Source organism: Rhagoletis zephyria, unplaced genomic scaffold (assembly GCF_001687245.7).
Source record: "Rhagoletis zephyria isolate East Lansing unplaced genomic scaffold, Rhagoletis_zephyria_1.1 Rzeph_scaffold_02669, whole genome shotgun sequence".
NCBI lineage: Eukaryota > Metazoa > Arthropoda > Insecta > Diptera > Tephritidae > Rhagoletis > Rhagoletis zephyria.
The window spans coordinates 9926-32161 of NW_016159753.1; the positions used below are offsets into that span (position 1 = coordinate 9926).

A 22236-nucleotide genomic window follows, 5' to 3' on the forward strand; every position below is an offset into this window, starting at 1 on the left:
GTGCTACGCCCATTTTCCAAAATTTTGTCATAAACGAATTTCTTGGTAAAGAATTGTTTGAACCATCAATTTCCGTTATATGGGATGTGGGCGTGGTTATTGTCCGATTTTAGAAATTTTCGGCCAGTTGGTATGCTGTACCAGGACCAACAACTGTGCCAANCTCTCTGATGGCGGTGAACTAGGAGACAAGATGTGTCGTAATTTCCGCCTAACCACAAATGCCTAACCACCAAATTTGTGCGCGGTCTAGTGGCATATCAATTGCATTTCTTGTACTGCGGTGATGTAAGCTCTGTTATATGATTAATGACCTAGCGAGCTAAATAAAGATAGAGGAAATATCCTACCAACTAAATAGGTTGCTGAATGAATTCATACGTGATTTGAATGGCTAATGGCATTCTGTCAGTGTTTGTAACTGGCGATGTGATCGTAATATATATCTACTAAATAGTAAATAAACTGTGTTTTTTTTCTTTTTTAATGAAAGTTACCACAGAACTAATGGAATAGCACGTGTCGTATCCTGCTGTAGTTAACAGATTTTTAAATTGCTAACTTCCAGGAAAACTTCAAAATTCTGATCGATTACATTTATGTACATTTCATATCAACATACATAATTAAAATACGAAACGGAATCGCATGCTGATTTTATTTTTCATTCTTTTCAGAACGTCTTTACTCCGCACCACTCGAAATTATCGTCCTTCTTTCCATTTTCTATGGTAGCATAAGTATTTTAGCTGTCATTGGCAACTCGCTGGTTATATGGGTGGTGATTACAACGAGACAAATGCGTACCGTTACCAATACATATATAGCGAATTTAGCCGTTGCCGACGTAATCATTGGACTTTTCTGTATTCCATTTCAGGTACGTATTTACACTAAGCTGAGACATTAATAAACACATAGCTTATATGGATAGTGTGTGTACACTAGGGTGGTTCACAAAAAAAAAAAAATCGGAATTTAAAATTTTTTTCTATTTCGAAAAAAATATACCCGATTTTTTACATATAGAGGTCCCTCAAAGCGCTCAAAGTTTTCTCATTTTTATAAGAAAAAAAACAACTTTTCGCAGAAATGTTATAGAATTCTTGAAAATCCATATTTTCGGAAGACTTCAAGGAAATGTAACAAAGTTGCTTATTTTGCAATTGTTTAATACTAATGATTTTTATGGGTCCCTTCCTTGAATTTTTTGGGGGACCTATAAAAAATATTTACTCACAAAAGATGGTTAAATAAACAATTTTTCATTTTTACTAGATGTCTCCTGAAGAGAAACAGTGTTTTGCCCATCAAAAAATATTAATTTTCAATTTTCTATACCATTTTACGAAAAGTCGTTTTTCCCTATAAAAAATACATAGAAAACTTTGAGCGACCTCTAAACATTTTTTGATTTAAAAATAGAAAAGGGGTATATTTTTCGGTATAGAATCGTCCTAGGGCACGAAGGCATACAAATTCTGACTTTACTTCTTCACATGCATTCTTGGACCCCCTAATGTACACAGTAAACACAAACAGGCAGTAAATAGAAACAACCTCGGGCACGTGTAGGTAAATACGGTAAATTTGTAAGTATGTCGCATGTGGCTGTGTAGTTTCCAAGGTGGAAAAATATTGAAGAAAAACCTTACCTTAATTTCGACCGTGAGTTAATATAAAAAAGCTCAAATACGCAAACTTTTTTGTGTGTATGCCCCAATTTATGTAAGCGCATGTACATACATACATACATATGTACATGCTATTTATTACCCAAAAACCTGTTACATTTTATACAACTTAGTTCTGCAATAAAACGCCTGAGGCTGAAACATAATATTTATAGTAAAACATTAACTATAATATTTATGAAAGGTGTAATAAAAGCTTCTGATTGATGGTAAAATGTAGTTACATTTGGCAGGACACACATTAGATGATTCAAATTTATGTTGCTATTTGCATATATACATATATGTACATACATACAAACGAACTTATATTTGATGTTAAGTTAAAACAACTTAAAATTTTTAAATTAAATATGGACAATTGAGTAGTAAATAAAAAAAATCAAGCTTTCAAACACACTTACGCTCAACTGATTAAGCTAAATAAAATGTTGACCAGTTTTGGCTACTTTTTTTCTTAAAACTTCGAAGTATTTCTATTTTTACGGACGGCTCAAAAATGGATTGTGGCGTAGGGGCGGACATTTTTTCAACCGACCTCCAAATCGAAGAGTGTATTCGACTACCGAATTCGGCCAGTGCTTTTCAGGCAGAGGTCTTTGTCATCAAAAGGCGGCTAATAGCAGGTGCAAAGACCGACAATCCTGTAGGGTCTGCAGGAGTCTGTAGTGCAAAACGCACCGCAATTCTCATAACACTGAACAGGAGGGATTTATCTCGTTTAATTGCCGTTTACACAGGGAACTGGCTCCTGGAAATCCATGCTGCAAGACTAGTACTCGAACACAACACTTCGTGTCGTAGCTGTAATTCGCGAGATGCAGAAGAGAGGGTAGAGCATATGCTCTGTATTTGGCCAGCACTATGTAGGACTAGAATCAGGCATCTAGGCGAACTCTACTCTAAACTCTCTAAACAAATATAAATTATATTAACCCACTTCAACTTCTTTAGTTCTTGAACTCCACATGCTGGATTAAAGAGACTTCTGCTGCTTTCTTTTCAGGTTAAATTGCGAGTAGTGCTAATTGGAGTTGTTAAACTCGTTACTTAACCAACAAACCAACCGAGATCAGTTAAAGGTTTTGTACAAAAAAAAAAAAATTCAAAAATTTAAAAACAATTGAGCAATATACATATGTATGTATTACACATAGAGGCCAAATCAATACAAGTGTTTTTGGAAAAAGTATTTCAGGCGTCTAACTATTAGGAAATGAATAAGGGATACTTTTTTATTATCTTAACAACAATATATAATAACAATTATATTCAACAATTTATATTAAGCGTGAGTCCGTTTTTTTTAATGAAAAACTATTGTGACGAACCCAGCTGAGTCAGCCAGTTTTTATTAAAAAAAAAATACCTTAATTTAGAGGAGTGTGTATTTTAATTTGCCACAATTTCAGTTGCCCATTTAAAAAGCTAGAACGACAAATTACTCTTTTTAGAAAAAAATTTAGTATGTATGCAGTTTTGTAGCAAATTTTTTCTTTGCAATGCCTTGGTTGATATTTTCAACAATGAATTGGTAATATTAACCACATTTGTGATTACGTTAAACAAATTTTTGGTTGCCGATTTTTTTTGTTTGAATGCGCTTATGTTCTTCTGCACTTCACATATGCTTTCTCATAATCCGGAGATACAAAACCAAAGTTAGGCAATAACTGCAAATATCTCTGCACACTTAGCCCGTAGCCGTTCTGTCATTTTGCCCTCAAATTTTGAACTTGAATAAACTTTCTTCGCCGTTTGATCGCGTTATGCACTTCACAGATGTTTTTTCGTAACTAAGAACAAAAAAAAGACAAAACCAAAAATTAAATTTCGATCTGGCATCTCTAGTCGGAAGTGATTTTTTATGGATATCTAGAAAATCTTAGAGTAAAGAAGAATTTTAAACGCCGTGACTTAAACGAACAGACAATTTTTAAACAAAACTGTTTTTATCCAATCATTAAATATATAAATTTAGATACAAAATTCATAAAAATGGAATATTTTTATGAAAATGTCACTTTATAAAGCACTTTAAATGCAATTTTGAAAGTTTTAACCGTTTACTTCAGAAATCTGTGTAATTAATTGAAACACTCTCTCACATACATATATGATGAATCTTATCAGTACAGCAATGCAACTTGAATTTTTTTTTTATAAATTTCCACTTTCAGTTTCAAGCTGCTCTACTACAACGCTGGAATTTACCTTGGTTTATGTGCGGCTTTTGTCCCTTCGTTCAAACATTGAGTGTAAATGTGTCCGTGTTTACTTTGACGGCCATTGCGATCGATCGACATCGCGCGATCATCAATCCTTTGAGGTAAGATAATTTTCTTAAGAAAATATACAAATTTAAATATTTTCAAGATATGTATATAGGGTACTATATACTACAAAAATATAAAAGTAACAACAACTCATAGCATATGTACTTACTACATGCATTACTGCTTTCAAGCTGAAAATGCAATTACATATTTACATACAAAACTCAATTTACTAAAGTCTTTGAGAATAAATACAGCCCCATATAAATATTTATTGCTCATACGCAGTCATACTAGTATTTGGCATCCATTTGCGTGCTTGGTGTATTTGATCCACTTCTTAAGAGTGCATTAAATTTTAATTTGAGAATGTGCACTGGTGGTTTGTGATGCAGTGAAACTTTACGCAAACAGAAACTGAGTATAACAAGTTTTTTAGATTTGCTTATAAGTACATATGTACATATGTAGTTACTATACAGCAATTTGAAATAGACAAATGAAGATGAAAAGTTAATAAACAATTCGTGAAAGCAATTGAAATGAGTAAAAGCCAAATAGATACAAAAATATCAATCACCTTTGACTGCGCAAAGACTACATAATTTGAATCTAATTTTTTTACTTCAATGAAAAATTTATTTTAAATAAATTTTGCTTTGTTGGTGTTTGTACATAAGAGAGGTTCAAAAATGCATGTGAAAAGATAAAGTGCGAATTTTAATGCTCTATATCGAAAAAATATACTCCCGTTTTTTTTCGAAATCAAAAAATACTTTGGGTTCGCTCAAAGGGCTTAAAATTTTCTAAATATTTTATATCGCAAAAATTATCTAAATAAACTGTTGCGGGAATAAAGATAAATTTACCAAATGCTTTCCTTTTATTTACCACCAACAGTTTTCATTCCGATAGTTTGCGAAATTTTTGTATGAATATATGAAAATTTGAAACTCACAAGCACTTAGTAGTCTTTAAAAAATATGTATGTTTATACATATGTATGTAGCTTTCATACTTCCATTAAATAATTTCATTTTCCACCTCCACAGAGCACGTCCCTCCAAACTATTTTCGAAATTCATTATACTTGGAATTTGGCTGGTGGCGCTCTTTTTCGCCACCCCCTCTGGCATTGCCTTTCGTGTTGAGTTGATGTACGAGCGCTACAGGGGTAAGTAGATGTATGTATGTATGTGTGTGTGTGTGTGCTTATTACTTTCTCGTGTACTCGTATGTATATAGGCACAAAGTCTTGTTTCCCCTACCTTCTGGTATTTAATAATCCATTTTTTTGCTCCTTTTTGTTTTGTCTATTTTCTCCAACTTTTTGTTGAATGCGCCCAAATAAGAGGACAATATCATCTACAATGTTACCCGCCCCTTCTGTATGAATGTCAATCTTTCGGATGAACAGTTGAGAGTTTATCGTTATGTGCTGGTGGTTGTACAATATTTGGTGCCATTCTGTGTTATAGCATTCGTGTACGTACAGATGGCGCTTAAGCTGTGGCTTACAAGAACGCCGGGAAATGCGGAGGATACGCGTGACATGGCATTAATGCGAAATAAGAAGAAAGTAAGTACAAGAATAATTAATGTGCCGAAATGTCTATGGGTTCTATTAGATACATACATATGTATATGCAGATGTATGTATGTATGAACATAAGGGTGCCTCACGGAAAAACCAGCTGCTTCTGCTTGTGACACATTAAATTTGGCGATTTTATGATGCCTGCCACTTTATTCATTCGGGGGTACACGTTGGTGACGATATCTTTAGAAATCGCGCTATTCTTTTAAAATTTTTTTTATTGAATATCTAGGGTGTTAGACGAAAGAGCTTACTTTATAATCGATTTGAATAAAATTAAAATTATCAACACGCTAAATTATAATTTGTTTATTTTAAGTAAAACATCTGTGCATGTCAATGAAAATTCGCTCAAATCTCGGTATTTTCAACGCCTACTCAATCGAAATATTTTACTTGGATTTAAAAAATTCATAAAGTTTTCGTATGGAGCGTGAGACAGTCTAATGCTAACACAGTGACTCAAACAACTGACCACGTGTTGGTTTTGTTTTTTAATATTCACAATGTTTTTCAACTTAATTTTTTTTGTTATTTTTTAATAAAAAATTTGTCAAAGCTTTAAAAAAAATCTTATAAATAAAAGTTTCAAACTTTATACACAATTTAGGAAAATTCATTAAAATTCGAAATTTTTTAATCTGAATCTTTCGAATATTTTTGGGTGTGGAGTTTTGTTGTCCATACAATTTTAATGTGATAATATGCAAATTTCAGTGGCTAAAAAATTGCGTTGATTTTTAATGTTTTTTTTGCTAACGGATTTTTGCACTTTTTTCAATATAAGCATGAATTTCTTATGAAATAAAATGCCGGAAACCGTTCGCAACAAAATTTCAAAAAATCAACGCCAGTATTTGTAAATTGCACTCCTTACATAAAAAAAAAAAACAGAAAAAGTAATCACCAAAAAACTATATATATTATTAAAAATTAACACGATTTTTAGCCGATTGAAACTGTGCAATTAGACAATGAGGTTTTCGTTTGAAAAAAAATGTTCCTTTTCATTGCCCGGTTCTTCGTATTAGAAAACGTTATAAAATTGTATGGGCTATAAAACTGCATACGCAGAAATGTTCTTAAATTAAAAAGTTTGAAATTTTGATGAAATTTTTTGAATTTTCCTAAATGTTACACAAAATTTTAAACCTTTATTTATATGGTTTTTGTTAAACCTTGGACAATATTTTTATAGAATAATATTCAAAACAAATAATTTTTAAGCAAAAAACAAAACCGACTTCAATTCTCATATAAAAATTTAAGATTATAATTAATCTCTTCATGATCCAATGATCGGGTTTAAACCAAATTAGCCACCTGTGAGGTACATACAAAAAAAATATTCCGACGAATTGATAACCTTCTCTTTTTTGTGAAATCGGTAAGAAAAAAAAAATAAATAAATAAAATGAAAAATATTGTGAACACATATTTAAAAAAATCAACACGTGTTCACTTGTTTGAGTCACTGTATGTATTTGCATTTGCATGAATTTGCTGCCTACTTGTTTTGCTGTGAGTGCAAATTTAATCTCTAATTAAGCTGTCTCGTACACAGTGTTTACATTTATGTATATTAGGGTGGTCCTTAAAAAATTTTATTAGGGGTATGACAAATGTTTATTATTAAATGAGAAAATTCGACAAAATTTGTGTCTTGAAATCTGATGAATTTTACATATAATTGAAACTTTTTCATATAAATTATTAAATTGCTCAGTTATAGTTGGTCAAAGCAAATTTTTGCGATGTTTTTAGAAGAGTTAAATTTTTTCAAACCCTGTTGGCGTCCTACAAACTTGTTTAAAATTGAGAAATATTCGTGGATGTCTTGATTTTGCACATAAAATGAAATAAAGGGGTGCCCCATGATATTGATAGTTTAAGGAACACTTTAATGCACATACACACTTAAATATACATATATACAAAAGTGTGTGTATATGTATATACATTCGATTATAACCGAAGGAACATTTGCAAATGATCATTGTTTGCTTAATTAAATTATTTGGTTCGGGTTTATTTCATAATTATGTTCAGATTTTTATAGATACGGCGGCATATAGAATAACCAAAGAATATTTAGTGCTTATATACTCAGCACATCTTTGCTTGACTTTCACATTAGATGCATAAATGCATAGGTATTAAGTATCAGTATATTTGATTTTCATATGCATTTCATTTGGCAGGTCATAAAAATGTTGATTGTCGTTGTTATTGTATTCGGCATTTGCTGGCTGCCGCTACAAGTTTACAATATGCTATATGTGACCATACCGGAAATCAATGAATATCACTTCATCAGCATAATTTGGTTCTGCTGTGATTGGCTGGCGATGAGCAACAGTTGCTACAATCCCTTCATCTATGGCATATATAATGTGAGTATTTATTACACAAAATAATTTATTTTGTTTGTAACTTATGCACCTGTGAAGTAGTTTATAGGCTATAAGACTATAGTATAAGAGAAAGTAAAATTTGATTTACTACACTCAAAAGGCTGTGAAATTTCAGTTATCTTGGAAATGGGCCGTAGGTGTTTTTTTCTAACGTAATCCAGTGCCATTTGATGATCTCAGTCAAATTATGCTTAAGCGACAGTACTCCTTCGCGGTAGTTCAAACCCGAGCTAAATTTTTTCCACGATAATGTTACTTTTGCAGTTATCTTCAGAAATCACATGATAGCATATTGAACTTAGCGAGTTATTTCGTGGAGTATTTTAATTCCATAATTCCAACCAGAAGATATCTTTTTGCCACTTTTGTTGAAAAAAATTTCAATATGAAAATTCCTGAGATCTTTCATAATAAAGTTCTATGTCTACTCTTTAAGTTCATTAGAATTATACTTTTTGTAGTTAATAAGCTAGAATAGGAAGGACTGCTCTGCGATGAAGAAACCAGCTCGAACTTCCAATTGGCATTAGTAGCCACACAAAATAAATGACTGACATACTTTACTGGACTTGTCTTGAAGCACTTAGGCGGTTACAGCGCCAATCAAGAAGAAGAGGAGGTAGATTTCAAAAGAAAGAGCTTGAAAGGAAAGACACTACAATATAATGGTGGAGAAAGCTACACTCGATGCCAGAAAAGCGATGGAATGAAGGTGGCCAGCGATAGCGTTGGACTTGTCGAAAGCTTTCGACACCGTCGGTCATTTCAGGCTACTAGAGAATATCCCTACCACAGAAAATGAAACGGTGGACAGCAAATTCATTCACAGCTAGACCAACCTCTTTAGCTTCGTTTTATAAACTGGAAAATTATACGTATATGTCCCTTTGTTTCAGGCCGACTATGTCGATATCATCTGCATACGACAGCAACATCTTTATTTTGCTATATATGCCGTCGCTCAGATTGGCAGCTCTTATTACGCTTCCCAACCTTAGATTCGAAAATAGCATTAAAAAGGCCTTCATATCACCAGCGAATATTGGGACGCAGATAAGCAAACGAGGTTACAGACTTGTAAAGCCTTCTAATGTCGTCTTAACCCCAAGTTTTTGTTAAACAAGTAGTTTCTGCTAGTCTGCTATCGCAGGGAGTAGCCGAACACATTTACTGGAAGCAGAACCACTTTTTAGGTACTTCAGAAGCCATCTTTATGAAATCATGGACAATATCCATACCTATACTGCACAACCACCAGAGCCGACGCTGAACAGACAAGCCATCAGCGATATTTAGCTAGAGTAAATCAACACCTCAACCAACTCTCATTCCATGATTGGCGTCAACGGAGTTCAACTATACGTTGACGTAGAGCTTCTACTAAGGTCTACATAGTGGATCAGGCTACGTTCATATTTACCAAGAACCTATACCTCACGATATCAACGACCTCATCGCTTTCCCACATTTAACTTACGTGCCTTTCCATTCGGTCCGACACTATAGAAGTAGGATATATTTATTTCGAGCTTACCTTTACTTGAGCTTGATAGCAATGTTTGGCAGACTAGCTGAAAAACTGCATTTAACATTGTGCATACAAAAATTCATAATAAAAAACGTCACCGCGTGGTCTTTTATTAAGTTGCAGCATTGATATCGTTGTCAACATTAAGTTGATTGACATTTACGTTAGGCGCATTTTATTTGACGAGAAATTTAAGCTATTAGCTTATTTTGTATGGAAGACTTCGACAATATAATTATGTTGGCTAAGTCTTACATACAAAATAAGCTAACAGCTTAAATTCCTCGTTAAATAAAACACGCCTTTTAATGAAATGCTTAGTTTAATCGCCCAGTGTCATAAGCAAAATACAATGCGGCTGGCTTGCTGATACGATGTATATATCACGACAATACTTACATAGTAGCTATTTAGCGAGCTAACAGGAATGGGGGCAACATTTTCACATGTTATGGCTTCAGTCACTCTGTGTGTATGAGTGCGGAGCCTCATGGCTTTGATGTGTAACCAGTGACTGATAGCAGTCGTTTTTCTTCAGTTTTCAGTAGGAAATATTTCTGGGCGGATGACACATCCATTTTCCCATGACAGCCATTTCTGCGTAATGCAATGTCTCGTGTTTTTTCCGAAAAGGGGTAGTTGTTTGGGCGATGTAATTCCGTTCAGATTGGCGAGCCTTTGCAATCGTTGTTCGTATCTGTAGAAACTGCTTCCAGCAGGGTTCCTTCGTATCACTTTTATTCAGACTGGCATTGAGCGCAACACCGAACCACTCACTGTTGCTGCTGCATTTACCCGATAAGATACTTCCCAAGAAATGTTCTATTTAGCTGTAGGTCACACAGGGAATAGACCACACGGTATATGGTCCCATGTAGCTCAAGACTCGACGGCTGCTCACAACTGGCGAAAGGAGCCCGTACGGCTCCACAGGGTTCTCTTGAGTAACAAAACTTCCGCCTTTCCAACTTTCTTCCCCTTCCTCTACCTCACATGAGCACTAATCTATAGCTATTGGTACCTCAACGTCTGTTCGTGTCTCAGACCTGGAGTGAACAAGTGATTACCTCGCATTTTGATGGTTCTACGAGTGCAATTGTCGCCCGAGACGCTGTAAACCCCTGACCATCAGGCAACGACTCCTACAACGGCATGCTCAAGAAGACAACAAGGTAAACAACATCACTTATGTATCAGCCCCGGATTGTGACAAGCTCCTAAGGCAGCCAAACTACCATGAACTCTAAAGAAACCTCGCTGATATAATCGTCTTTATATGTCGGCATGGAATGTATTGATACACGTGGTCCAAGAAACAAACTTGTTTTCAACAGGATTGAGTTGCGTCACACACATTGTGCTCCGTCAAGAATACCATCGAGACAATAGTACCGGATTAGCATTCATCACAAACCACGCCGTGTTCTATCATCTTTGAATATCACGGTTTTGATATCCTGCCAGGCGATGTCGAGCTCGAAATATTCAACGAACATACATTAAGGTGTTCATAAAAAATGTTTTTTTTTGGAAATTTCAAGACCCTACCCCCTAATTTTATCTGTTTTTATGAAAAAAAAATATTGCCTATTTTTACAGATCTTTTAAAGTTATTTAGAGCTCGCGACTTGCCGCTTTAGGTCAGAAAATACGATTTTGTAGATCTATGAGTTTTTGAATTACTTTTTTTAATTCGATTTCAAAGATCGAATATGATCTGAGAAGAGGATAGGCCTTTAAAATGGTATATAATAATCAATGGTCGGACTCGGCTTGTTGGGATTTTTTATCGCGCTAAATAAAAACCCATATTTCTCGTAATTTTTTAAATTTTGACCATCGATAATTTCCACAATTTCAAATTTCAATTTTCAAATGGAGTTGAAATGGAAATGATAAAAGGAAAAAGTCCTCTGATTGCAAATTTTGTACATACACATTTTTCCAAAGAAATGTAGAAATCTAATTTCAATCCCGCTGACTTCTATTAACACAGCTCAATATAAATTTAATTTCAGGAAAAATTCAAGCGAGAATTCAATAAGCGTTTTTCTGCCTGCTTTTGCAAATTTCGCACCAACTTGACTGCACATGAGCGTACGCTCTCAATGCATACACGCGCCACATCGATACGTTCGAACTTTGCCAATTCGTCGATGCGTATACGCAACAATTTATATGCAGAAGCTGCAGCTGGTGGCGGTGGCGGTGGCGGCGGTGGCGGCGGCGGCGGTGGTTGTGGAAATATTTACTACACATATCGTTACGCAAACTTGCGCAAGGACAGAAGCAACGGCAACAATGACACTTACAATATGATAACTTACACAATTGAGAATGGGGGAACAGTGCGTTTGAATGAGTGCAATAGTAATAATAAGGGCATGGCGGCAGGCAGAAATACGGGCAGCGGTTGCACGGAAGTACCACAATGGCGGCGAAATAACTTCAGACCGCTATATCCTGATGTGATTGAATGCGATGATGACTTAGATACGCTGATGCAATCTACACCAACATCCGAAGAGCCAAATTCCAGTTCACGTGGCAGTAATGGAGCCGGTGGTGTAACGGGTGGTCCTGGTTTTGCGCTGACAACGAAAGGGAAAAGTAAGCATACAACAATACATAAAGACAAAAGCTTTGCAATTTTTAGAGTATTATAAATTTGTATGTATATAAAAACGTTTAATTTGTGTGTTACTTTGCTTTTCAATTTCTAGGATAGCTGGGCATTGTAACTCGGTGACAGAGCTATATAAATTCCATATCATATGGTAACCTGGAAATTGAAACAAGCCAGTGAGCAGCACATGCGCCGATTGCAAAATGCTGTGAAAAGCGAATGGGCGTCGTCGCGGTCGACGGAAGCGCTGAACATACTACTGGAGGTTCAAACATACACACATACTATGTAGATGTATGTACATACATATGTGAGAAGTATTTGCTGTACCAGCTGGAAAATTGGTTCCTGGAAGTGCGCTGGTTTTGACAATATGCAATTATTTCAACAAATCGCATTTGCATGGCGCAATAAAATTAAAAAGTTTGTATGATTTTAGTGCACAATTTGGGTTGGTGAATTTAGCGATAACTGTTTGAATTTCGATTTGCAGAAATATTATATCGTTAAGAAACCTTATGGTTTCCTACCCGCGAGCCAAACGTCATTTGGGGGTTTTAAAGAATGAAATTGAAAAATTAAATTAAATGAAAAAATAAAAAAAATATATAAAAACAAATTGAAACGAAATAAATGGAAACAAAAAAATGCAAAACGAAATAAAACTATGGAGTTTTGATAAAATTATAAAAATGCTAAAATTCAAAGTGTTGTTTACAAATTTTTATAAATGCATATATGTATCTTTTTATGATAACTTATGTGGATATTTGCTATTTTATAAAAATGCCAACTATTCGATGTGATACCGACAATTTGAAATTTTAAAATTAATAAAAAAAATAAAATATGAAATCTTAAAATTTATTTTTTTATTCGAACGCATAATGTAGGTAAATTTTATCCTATTCATGACCCGGAGGTCCTAAAAGTACCAGAGTATCGAGCATTTGAGGCCATAATTCACGCCAAGGCCAAACTGAAAACCGCTGATAGAGTTTTTAACCCAGCACGTCCTTTGTTAGTCCATTCGAAGTCATTAACCTTTTATTGATTACATGTAACACAGAAAAAAATATGTATTTTAAATTTTGTTAATGCGTTTTAAAAAATATAAATAACTAGTGAACCCGCATGGCGTTCACACGCCCAAAATTGAATTTCAAAAACTTAAAAAATATTCCAAATGTTAGTCAGGGTATAAGAGATCTGGTTGAAGAGCAGTCTCGCATTGTGCATATTTTTATTTTGATCGAATTTTAAATCACCCTATACCAATGAAAACAGTTTTTAACTAAAAAAAATTAAAACTTTATCATACATCTACAGGCTAAGGCTTCTAATTTGACCTGTCATTTTTGAAATTCCTTTTCAAAAGTATTCTCAAATTAAAATTTTCTTAACACGTAGCAACTCTCTTGAAACATTCGAAATCTTCACACTAAAGAAGAGAAATTCAAGACCTTTATTATGAATTTGTGTTTCTGAGATACCCAATGACAACCAAAACCCACAACACTAGACAAAAACAAATAAAATTCTACCTGGTCTGTGATGATGCACTGCTTAAATATGCTTGGTAGCGAACGTGTTAACTGCAAACAACTAAAAATAAAGATACTTCTCTGTGAGTTCAAAATTTCAGAAATTTGCTTTTCGAGATTTTCGAATATCATGACGAAAAAAAAATTAGTATCTTCTTTTTTTCGATAAAGAATGTAAAAAAAAAATATTTCACCCCAAAAAAAATATTGGGGTGTAAATATTGTATGACCCATATGTTATTTAAATTTTGTTAATAACTTTTTTTTTTGCTTTTCTTAACTTAATTTTCTTTTAAGTTTTAGTTTGTTAAATATTTTGAATAGAAACACATTTTTTTATTTTATGAAATTTTTAGAAATGTGACTGCTAAGACAAACAGAATAACGTTTGACTGTGGTGAGTTAAAATTACCCAGTTAGAATTATAAAATTATTTATGTATATCAATTCACCTAACAACATAAATAGTTGGTCAAGCAGATGACCCAGAGATATATAAACATATCTTTTGGTATGCTGATGCACTTCAAAATCACCTTAAGTCAATATTGATGATTGTGTGAAATTTCATTTGTAGTTTATTCTGCAACCTTAAGAACAATGATTTTTTTTTACAATTTACAGATGTAAATATTTATTTGTAAATCTTATTATACCGGCTATTAATTTAAGTTCTTTGGCAATAATTCAAGCCAGCGCTGCCACTAAATATTCTGAATGTCCTGCAAAGTATTAAAGTTCCCACAAAATTGCTTTCGAACGCATTATTTTGAGATTTACAGCACGTTAGTCGTTGAAATATGAGCTAAAGTAGAAAAAAGCAAACAAATGTGGCACAAACACATCTGCATAAATTTATTACATGCGATATATGATTGTGCGACTCGCTGGTATGAAGCGAAATATTAGCGAAAATTCAAGTTTATTCCTTTTGTGATATGTAAAAGTAAAAATGCACATAGTACTTCAAAACGTAAGCAGCTGCGTAGAATTTAGCAATGAGTGCCGTACAGCAAAATTAAGAGACCTACGAGTAGTTTTGAGGGGCCCCTTTTACAGCTTTAAGACCTTGTTAGGCATAGCAAATTTGGTGAAACTTTTATACACCGTTAGGCAAAGGCTTTAAAGTGGAATGTTCTGACATAAAATACTTGTATGTACGGTGGCGAAAATAAAAATAGGGAAGAGACATTTTAGTAAGTTTTGGCTTTTTTCTTTGTTTAAAAATTTTTTATTATTTTTTGTAATGAGAATATATCTTACCATCTAAAAAAAACAAGTTAATCAAAATTTCAAACTTTGTAGAACATTTATAAATGTTCGAGGAATTTCAAAAAATCTTCATCAAATTTGAAATTTGTTAATCAGATTTTTTTTTTTTAATTTTTTCGAGTGTGCAATTTTGTGGCGAATTCAGCTTTAGTGCAATAAAGTTGGAGGTAGCTAGGATTTACCGTAGATTTTTGGCAATTTTTTGTTCACGCATTTTCTTCTTTCTTCCTCTTAAACAATTTTTTTTTTGAGAAAACGAGCAACACGTTCGCAAAAGAAAAATAGTAAAAATCAATGGTAAGTCCTAGGTACTTTAAACTTGTACTTGATTACATTAAAATTGAACTGGCTACAAAACTGCATACTCAAAACAATTTTTAATTCTGATTATAAAAGCTCAAAATTTTGATGAATGCTTAGATGTGTCTTCCCAATTTTTAATTTTCGCCACTGTAGGTCTAAAATCATAAAAAAAAAATGTCAGTCATAAATATCCGCCTACGTCTATGGCCAATTACTTACTTAGTTACTTAGTTGAGTGTTTGCTGCCATTTTTCCGATCATTTGAGACAACTTGTTTTGTGCACATTTGAAAGTTGAATTTGGCAGGTAATGTATGAAGCCATTCAAACGACGCATAACGTTTCGCTTACTGATCATTCTGAACATACCCATTCAAAGACAAACAAAGGGGTGGACATGTCGTTTCGTAGGTGGAATTCGTAGGAGTCTCACCAAAACATGGAAATAAATTGAAACGAAGGTGAAAGAGATTGTGGGTGTGTATGCGTGGGCAGTATTTGCAAGCAATATTTAAATGAGAAACTTATGATGATATTGTCTCACACTACATAGAAGTTTACATTATTAGAAACTAGAAAATACCCAGCGTACTTCGCTGTGCTTTAAAAATATTTTTTTTTTTCGTTTAAATTAATAAAAAAAACTTTCTTTCTGCAAATGCTAATATCTTAATTACACTAAAAAAAATTGTGTAAATTTCCTAGCTAAAAGGTAAGTTACTGATTTCCTCCCTTATTATTCGCGATATTAAATGCTCGATTATTCAACGAATAGTTTGTTTGAATATCGGCCTTTTTAGAGTGTAATATACAGGGAACGGATTTTTAGGACCTAACGGCAAAATAAAATAACGAAATAGGCTGGAAAAGGCAAAATAAAATAGTGAAAAAGGCAGGAAAAGGCTCTAGGTATTGCAAAAAAGACAAAAAAAGGCAAAACAAAATAGCGAAAAAGGCAGAAAAAGGCACTAAAAAAAGACAGAAAATACGAAGAACAATCAAAAAATATATTTATTTTAGAAATGCTTATATTACAAGTAAAAAGAGAAAAACTATGAACTAGTTTCATTATATGAAAAATTTGTACTTGGAATCTTTGACTATTTTATCCTTTCGAGTTTCTAACTCATAAAACTTTAATCTGTATAGTTCTAGTAACACTGAACCACAAGATGCATTTTGAAGTTTTCTGGCAGCATTTTCATTCGATTTTCGCTCGGCGTAAGTTGATACAAGTGGAGCCCAATTTAAATATGGAACGTTTGAAACGTTCATATTATCAGGAATGAGGGCGCTTTCCTCGCCCTTTACAATTTTATCCACACCCCTTATTGTCTCCAAGCCTACGTTAGCTGAGAAAACGGCTTTGAATTTTTCCAACACCAATTTGGCAAGAGGTCTCTGCGCTTCTATAAGCCGCATGGGCAATGTGTATATTTTTTTATCTTAAAAAAAATTGCAAATGCTATAATCATTTTTTTAAAGGTAGAAAAGGCAAAAAAACGCAAATATCTTAAAAAAGGCAAAAAAAAGGCAAATATCTTAAAAAAGGCAAAAAAAGGCAAATATCTTAAAAAAGGCAACATCAAATGCGTATATATGGAATCAAGGAAAGCTAAATCGTGGACATTCTTAATCGAATATGCTCTATCTCGTTAGCAGAAAAAAAGGCAATTTCCATAAAATCCGTTCCCTGGTAATAACACTGCTGTTGTGCGCGTAAATTTACTAAAAAAGTGTGTAAATACTAGCTACAAAATACACATCTGCTGTTTGATTTCATACGTAGAATTATGTAAAGCCGCTAACAAAAAGAATTTTTAAACACAAAAATGTGTAAACGAGAAAAATACATATTCATCGTGTAAATTTACCAACACATTTTAGAAATAAACAAAAATATACTCGATTTATAGTCGCATTTTTAAACAGATTCTTTAGAGTGTATGTAAAAAAAGTTCAAGGCTTGCGGTTAAAAATTAAGGTATATACCTACTATGTACATTAGGGAGGCCCAAGTTGTATGGGAGATTTTTTCAACTATGCGCGTATAGCACAGCTGGATTCCGTGTGTAATTTTATGCAAATTCGCCGAAGAAACTGTGGGTCTAAAATCAATTTGGAGTTAGCCAAATTGCGAAGAAGTGTGTCTTGGTATTTTGCGGTAGCGTCGTAAAGAAGTGATTAAATTTTATACAAAAATACGCAATAAGGTGTTTTTTGGCATGATTAATCCATTTTTACATTTATGATTTTCTCAAAACTTCCACCAGAGGACGCAACAGTGAAACTTTTCACATTTTCTTCGAAACCTGTTTTCGCAAATTGGCAAACTCTAAATTGATTTTAGCCCCTTTCTTTCTTCTGAAAACTGCTAAGAATTGCACGCAGAATCATTCTATGCTATACGCGCATAGACAAAAAATTTACCCGCCCTAATGTACATACAAAGTATTACAAGCATTCCTGCCAGATAAATAAAACCTGCATTGATTTTAAATTACTTTAAGGATTCTAAAAAGTAACAGTTAAATGTAAATATTTATGTGTGTATGTGGAATATCACTGAAGACGCGAAAAGTTAAAAATTCCAAAAGTAAACATCTCGTTCATATAACTATAAATATACAGGGCGTTGCAAAAATATAAGACCGCCACAAAATACTTTGTATGGAAGAAAATGAATGGAATTGCCAACAAAAAAATTGCCAAAACTCAATGGTATTTGTAGCCATATAAAACTCGCACCTTTTTGTACTAAAATTACGTGGGCTTGAAAACTGCTAAGCAAAGCTTTGCTAAAAATTCTTAAAAAAAGTATACAATTTTGGTGAAAATTCGCAAAAATTTTATAATTTTTTCTCAAAGTTTGAAATGTAGCTTTGTATAGTGTTTATTATACAATGAACTATCTTCTTATAAGAAAATAATTGAAATTAAATAATAAAAAATAAATAGTCAAAACTTGTTAATTGTGGTGGTCTTATAATTATGCAACGCAATACAGTACAAGAAACATAATGCGCTTTAATTTATTATCGCACTAATTTGATATTTGAAATGATAAATGCTTTTTGTTTCACTGCCTCGCTACGGTTAATGTACAATATAAGTTTGTAGCATATCCGCCATCTAGTTAGCTCAAACAGCATCCAAAAAGGATATGAAAATATTTTTTTTTTCCAAATGACGGCTATACCTAGACAGTCATTGACCTTTTGGGTGCGCTTCGGTTACGAAAAGGTTCGGAGGTGGCTTTGAAGTAAGTAGTTATTTATGTATGTATGTGTAATTGCCTCCAATTGTGTAAAAATGTCGAGAAGAAAACGAAAATTTATAGTAGAAGCTCGTGAAATACTTAACCAAAAAATAAATATTATTACAAGCTGTGTTTTTTTTTTTTACTTATCAACTACTACTGTCCAAAAAAGTAATTCATCAATGTCAATCAACTTGCAGGGTAATAAGAAAATCTTTTGGGGAACTTTTCCTGCATAAATCTTACGTGCGCACATTGGTAAGCACCTATGTATATACTTATACTAATACTAATTCAGATTATTTATGTAAATTTAAATACATATGTAAATAGTAGATTTCATTTATTTATGTACATACTAAATCTATCTGTCGACGGTAATAATAATGGTACCAGTTGAAATGGCTTTGAAAGACCTCATTTCTAATCGACATGAACGAGGGTTGCCATCCTTTTAAAAAGTAAAATTCAACACAGATTAAGGGAATTAGTTAATTGAAATATATATTAAAATAAGAGGTCCAAAAGGTTGGAAGCTTGAAAATATTTTGAAGAGGGTGGCCACCTGTTCAAAGAGTTAATTTAAACTTATTACTAGACATGGTTTTGAAAGGCTTATGAACTAGGAGTGCTGCCACCTGTTTAAAACGTCAAAATTTAGTTAAATTGTGGGAATTGGTTAATTGAAATATATGAAAGATTGTGTTTTTTGAATATTTTGAAGAGGGTTGCCACCTGTTTGAAAAGTCCAATTTCATTAAAGTACCTACAAGTTATATGAAATATTAAAATATGGGTGTCAAAAGAGTGCCAAGAAATTTTAAGTTTAAAAATCCAGAAAACTAATTTCGAGGTGTTTGAAAAGGGTTGCCACCTGTTTTAAGTGAACTAGGAAATGTATCACAATATGTAGCACGCAGACATTTCATACACGCAGAGAAGCGGGTGAGGGAAAACTGGTACTTACTTACATTAAAACAAACAGTTTTTTTACGAGTAAAATGTCATTAAGTAGAAATTCCAGTCTATTCGATTGTAAGTTCCAAATGCCTGTAATTTATTTTTCTTGTTCTTTTCCACTTCTTACTCTGCAAATCGGTTAATATAACAATGACCTAAGAGCTTTTGATTGCAATTTATTGGGTATTTGTTTCGTAGGTGAAGTAATCTGGCTGGGCAAATCTCTTTACGCAATAAATAATTTGGTGCTGCGGGCATCACTTTTAACAAGTGTGGGTCAAGTAATTTGCGTGAATTGGCGATTCTTGTTGCTTTCACATTTTGCTTTCATTTGGCCATTTACGAATTAATAAGGATAATGTTTACAGTCACGATACTGGCAATGGTTACAATCATGATTGTCGATTTTAGAGAAGAAAGTGGAAAACAGAGATACCGTGAATATTTATTTTATTTGGCCATTTGGAGCCATACGAATTCCATAGTCGATCAAGAGTGCCATTGGGCCGGGCCGTCTTTCCATAAAAAAAAAACCGTATGGAAACTGAAAGCAAAACACAAAACCAACATATTTCGGAGTGAGCGAAATAATTCCTATGTACTCCGTTCACCCACTAGGCCTCATTCAGTGTCACCTCCCCTGATCCAAGTACTTACTGCATATGCGCCTGTCGATCAGGCACCTGAGCCAATGGGCCAGCAGGAGCCCTGAAGAAATTGGAATACGTCAAATACGTCACCAGTTTGGAGCGGGAAAACTACAACGAAGTCACGCAGCTGAAAGCCAGCGTTGAAGCACAGGAACGACCCACCATCACGAAGCGAAGCAAGTCCATCAGGTGCTCGCCTAAAGCCTATTTTACATAATGTGCTCTTACGAAAAAATTTCTCAAATTCTTATATCTTTTGCAATTAAAGCCAGATATTTATAGAAACTTCTCTTACACATATATCCTCGAGATTTATGTCTTCAGCTATCTCAGCGATAGAGTGTTGCGCTACCACAGCGACAATGCATTCGCGGAGTATGAAATAACGCTAGATGTACCTCAGAGATCAGAGTTGGGCCCTATTTTGTGGGACACCATTTACCTTATGCATAGAAAGTGAGCTTAAGCTCAAGAGTTTGTACTGAAAATCGAGTCGAAGCTTAAGCCCTCTTTTTATGCATAAGGTCCCATGTTTGATGGCATCCTCCGGCTTGGTGTTGCTAAGGGGTGACATTCATAGGCTTCGCGGAGGTCGTGTGCATCGTTGTTACATCTAAGACGCTGGCCAAAATAGCAGCCATCGCAGAGAGAGCTATAAAAGTAGCTGAGGAGTGGTTAAGAGAAAAAACTCTAACACTAGCAGCCCATAAGACGGAAGCCGTTCTTATCAGCAGCCGGGATAAGATGAAAAAAATACAATTATAGAGTCCAAGCCGTGTGTAAAATATCTGGGCGTCTTGATTGATCACCGCCTTGGCTTCCGGGACTACCTGGAATCAGCAAACAATAAAGCGGCGATGGCAACGGCAGCCCTGTCTAGATTAACGGCGAACATAGGCGGGCCATGGCAGCAGGCTAGACAAATCTTGTCAGGGGTGGTGAGGTCAATACTACTTTAAGGATTGACAGTCTTGCGTGACGCTTTCAAACGGACATCCTACATACGAGGCATCAATGGTACATACCGCGTATGTGCTCTTAGGGTATTTTCAGCTTACCGAACTATTTCCGAGGATGCAGCATTCATTATCGCAGGATTATATCCAGGACCCAGGGGTCCACGGGAGACTCGCCGGGGGTCTACGTTGGCGTGAAAAAAATATGGAGGTCCACGAGTTGAAAGTGGGGGTCCATGAAAAATGGTCTTTTTTAACTATAATTTTTTTGAGTGGTGTTTAGTGCTCTTGACGCACTGCTGCAATTACCGTCACTTTGTGTCTTCATACGAGGGGAAGCCTTAAATTCCAACTGCAGACTAAAAAGAAACGGATGTTGGTGCAATACTGAGTGAGGCGAGGCGGAAATTGCTGGGAGCAGAGATTTGAGCACTTGTGTCTATAATGATGAGTTCCTTCTTCCAGCTGAAGTATCTGCAATCCTCAAAGCCATAGAGTACGTGGTGGAAAAAAGTGTAGGGGAAGCAGTTTACGTGTCTGCGGTGACAGCCAAGCAGCACTTAAGGCCTGGCCACCCCTATATCTAAGTAATACCAAACTAGTTCGACAATGCAAGTCTCGACTAAATTATGTTGGCAAACATAAGCAGCTCGCTTTACTCTGAGACAACTGATCATTTGGCCACAATTGGCTAAGACCGGGCATTCCTCGATTGACCATCGAAGCCACCATCAGAGACTGGGTGAAAACTTCGCTTAGCAATGACTGAGAGCCATCGAGGGGATGCAGGTGGGAAAAAGTCATGTTGCCTTCAATATCAGAAGGTCTATCTAGTTTTTTGCTCTCACTGACAAGACGGAACTGCAGACATCCTGTGGGACTGCTGACTGGTCACTCCATTTGCCAATCCTGGCTTAAAGAGGATGAGACGGTGGACCAATGTCTGTGCTTCTTGCTTGCTTGTTTATCATCGATTTTTCTAGATCCGGCCTTTTCTACTTTGTCGATTTCTGAATTTAAAGTTTGGCGTTAAAACCTTTGTGGTTTTGTTTTTTTGAAGTGTTGTGTTTTAAAAATGTGAGTGATGAATATTTTTCGCATCACTTTAAAACTCGAAGCGATGAAAATAAAGTTGATGCCATCAACACAAATAAACTT

At 34.6% G+C, this 22236-nt stretch overlaps 1 protein-coding gene across 1 annotated transcript in view; it reads left to right on the forward strand.

Moving 5' to 3' along the window:
- Positions 1-12539, forward strand: part of LOC108367411 (prolactin-releasing peptide receptor-like) — a 17063-nt gene extending 4524 nt beyond the window's left edge. Inside the window, exons 2-8 of the mRNA XM_017622017.1 lie at positions 678-880; positions 3875-4023; positions 5023-5144; positions 5323-5549; positions 7769-7960; positions 11528-12119; positions 12233-12539. Of these exons, the coding sequence (XP_017477506.1) occupies positions 678-880; positions 3875-4023; positions 5023-5144; positions 5323-5549; positions 7769-7960; positions 11528-12119; positions 12233-12237 (1490 nt within the window). The 3' untranslated portion in view covers positions 12238-12539. The remainder of the gene's footprint in view (positions 1-677; positions 881-3874; positions 4024-5022; positions 5145-5322; positions 5550-7768; positions 7961-11527; positions 12120-12232) is intronic.
- Positions 12540-22236: the final 9697 nt, after the last annotated feature.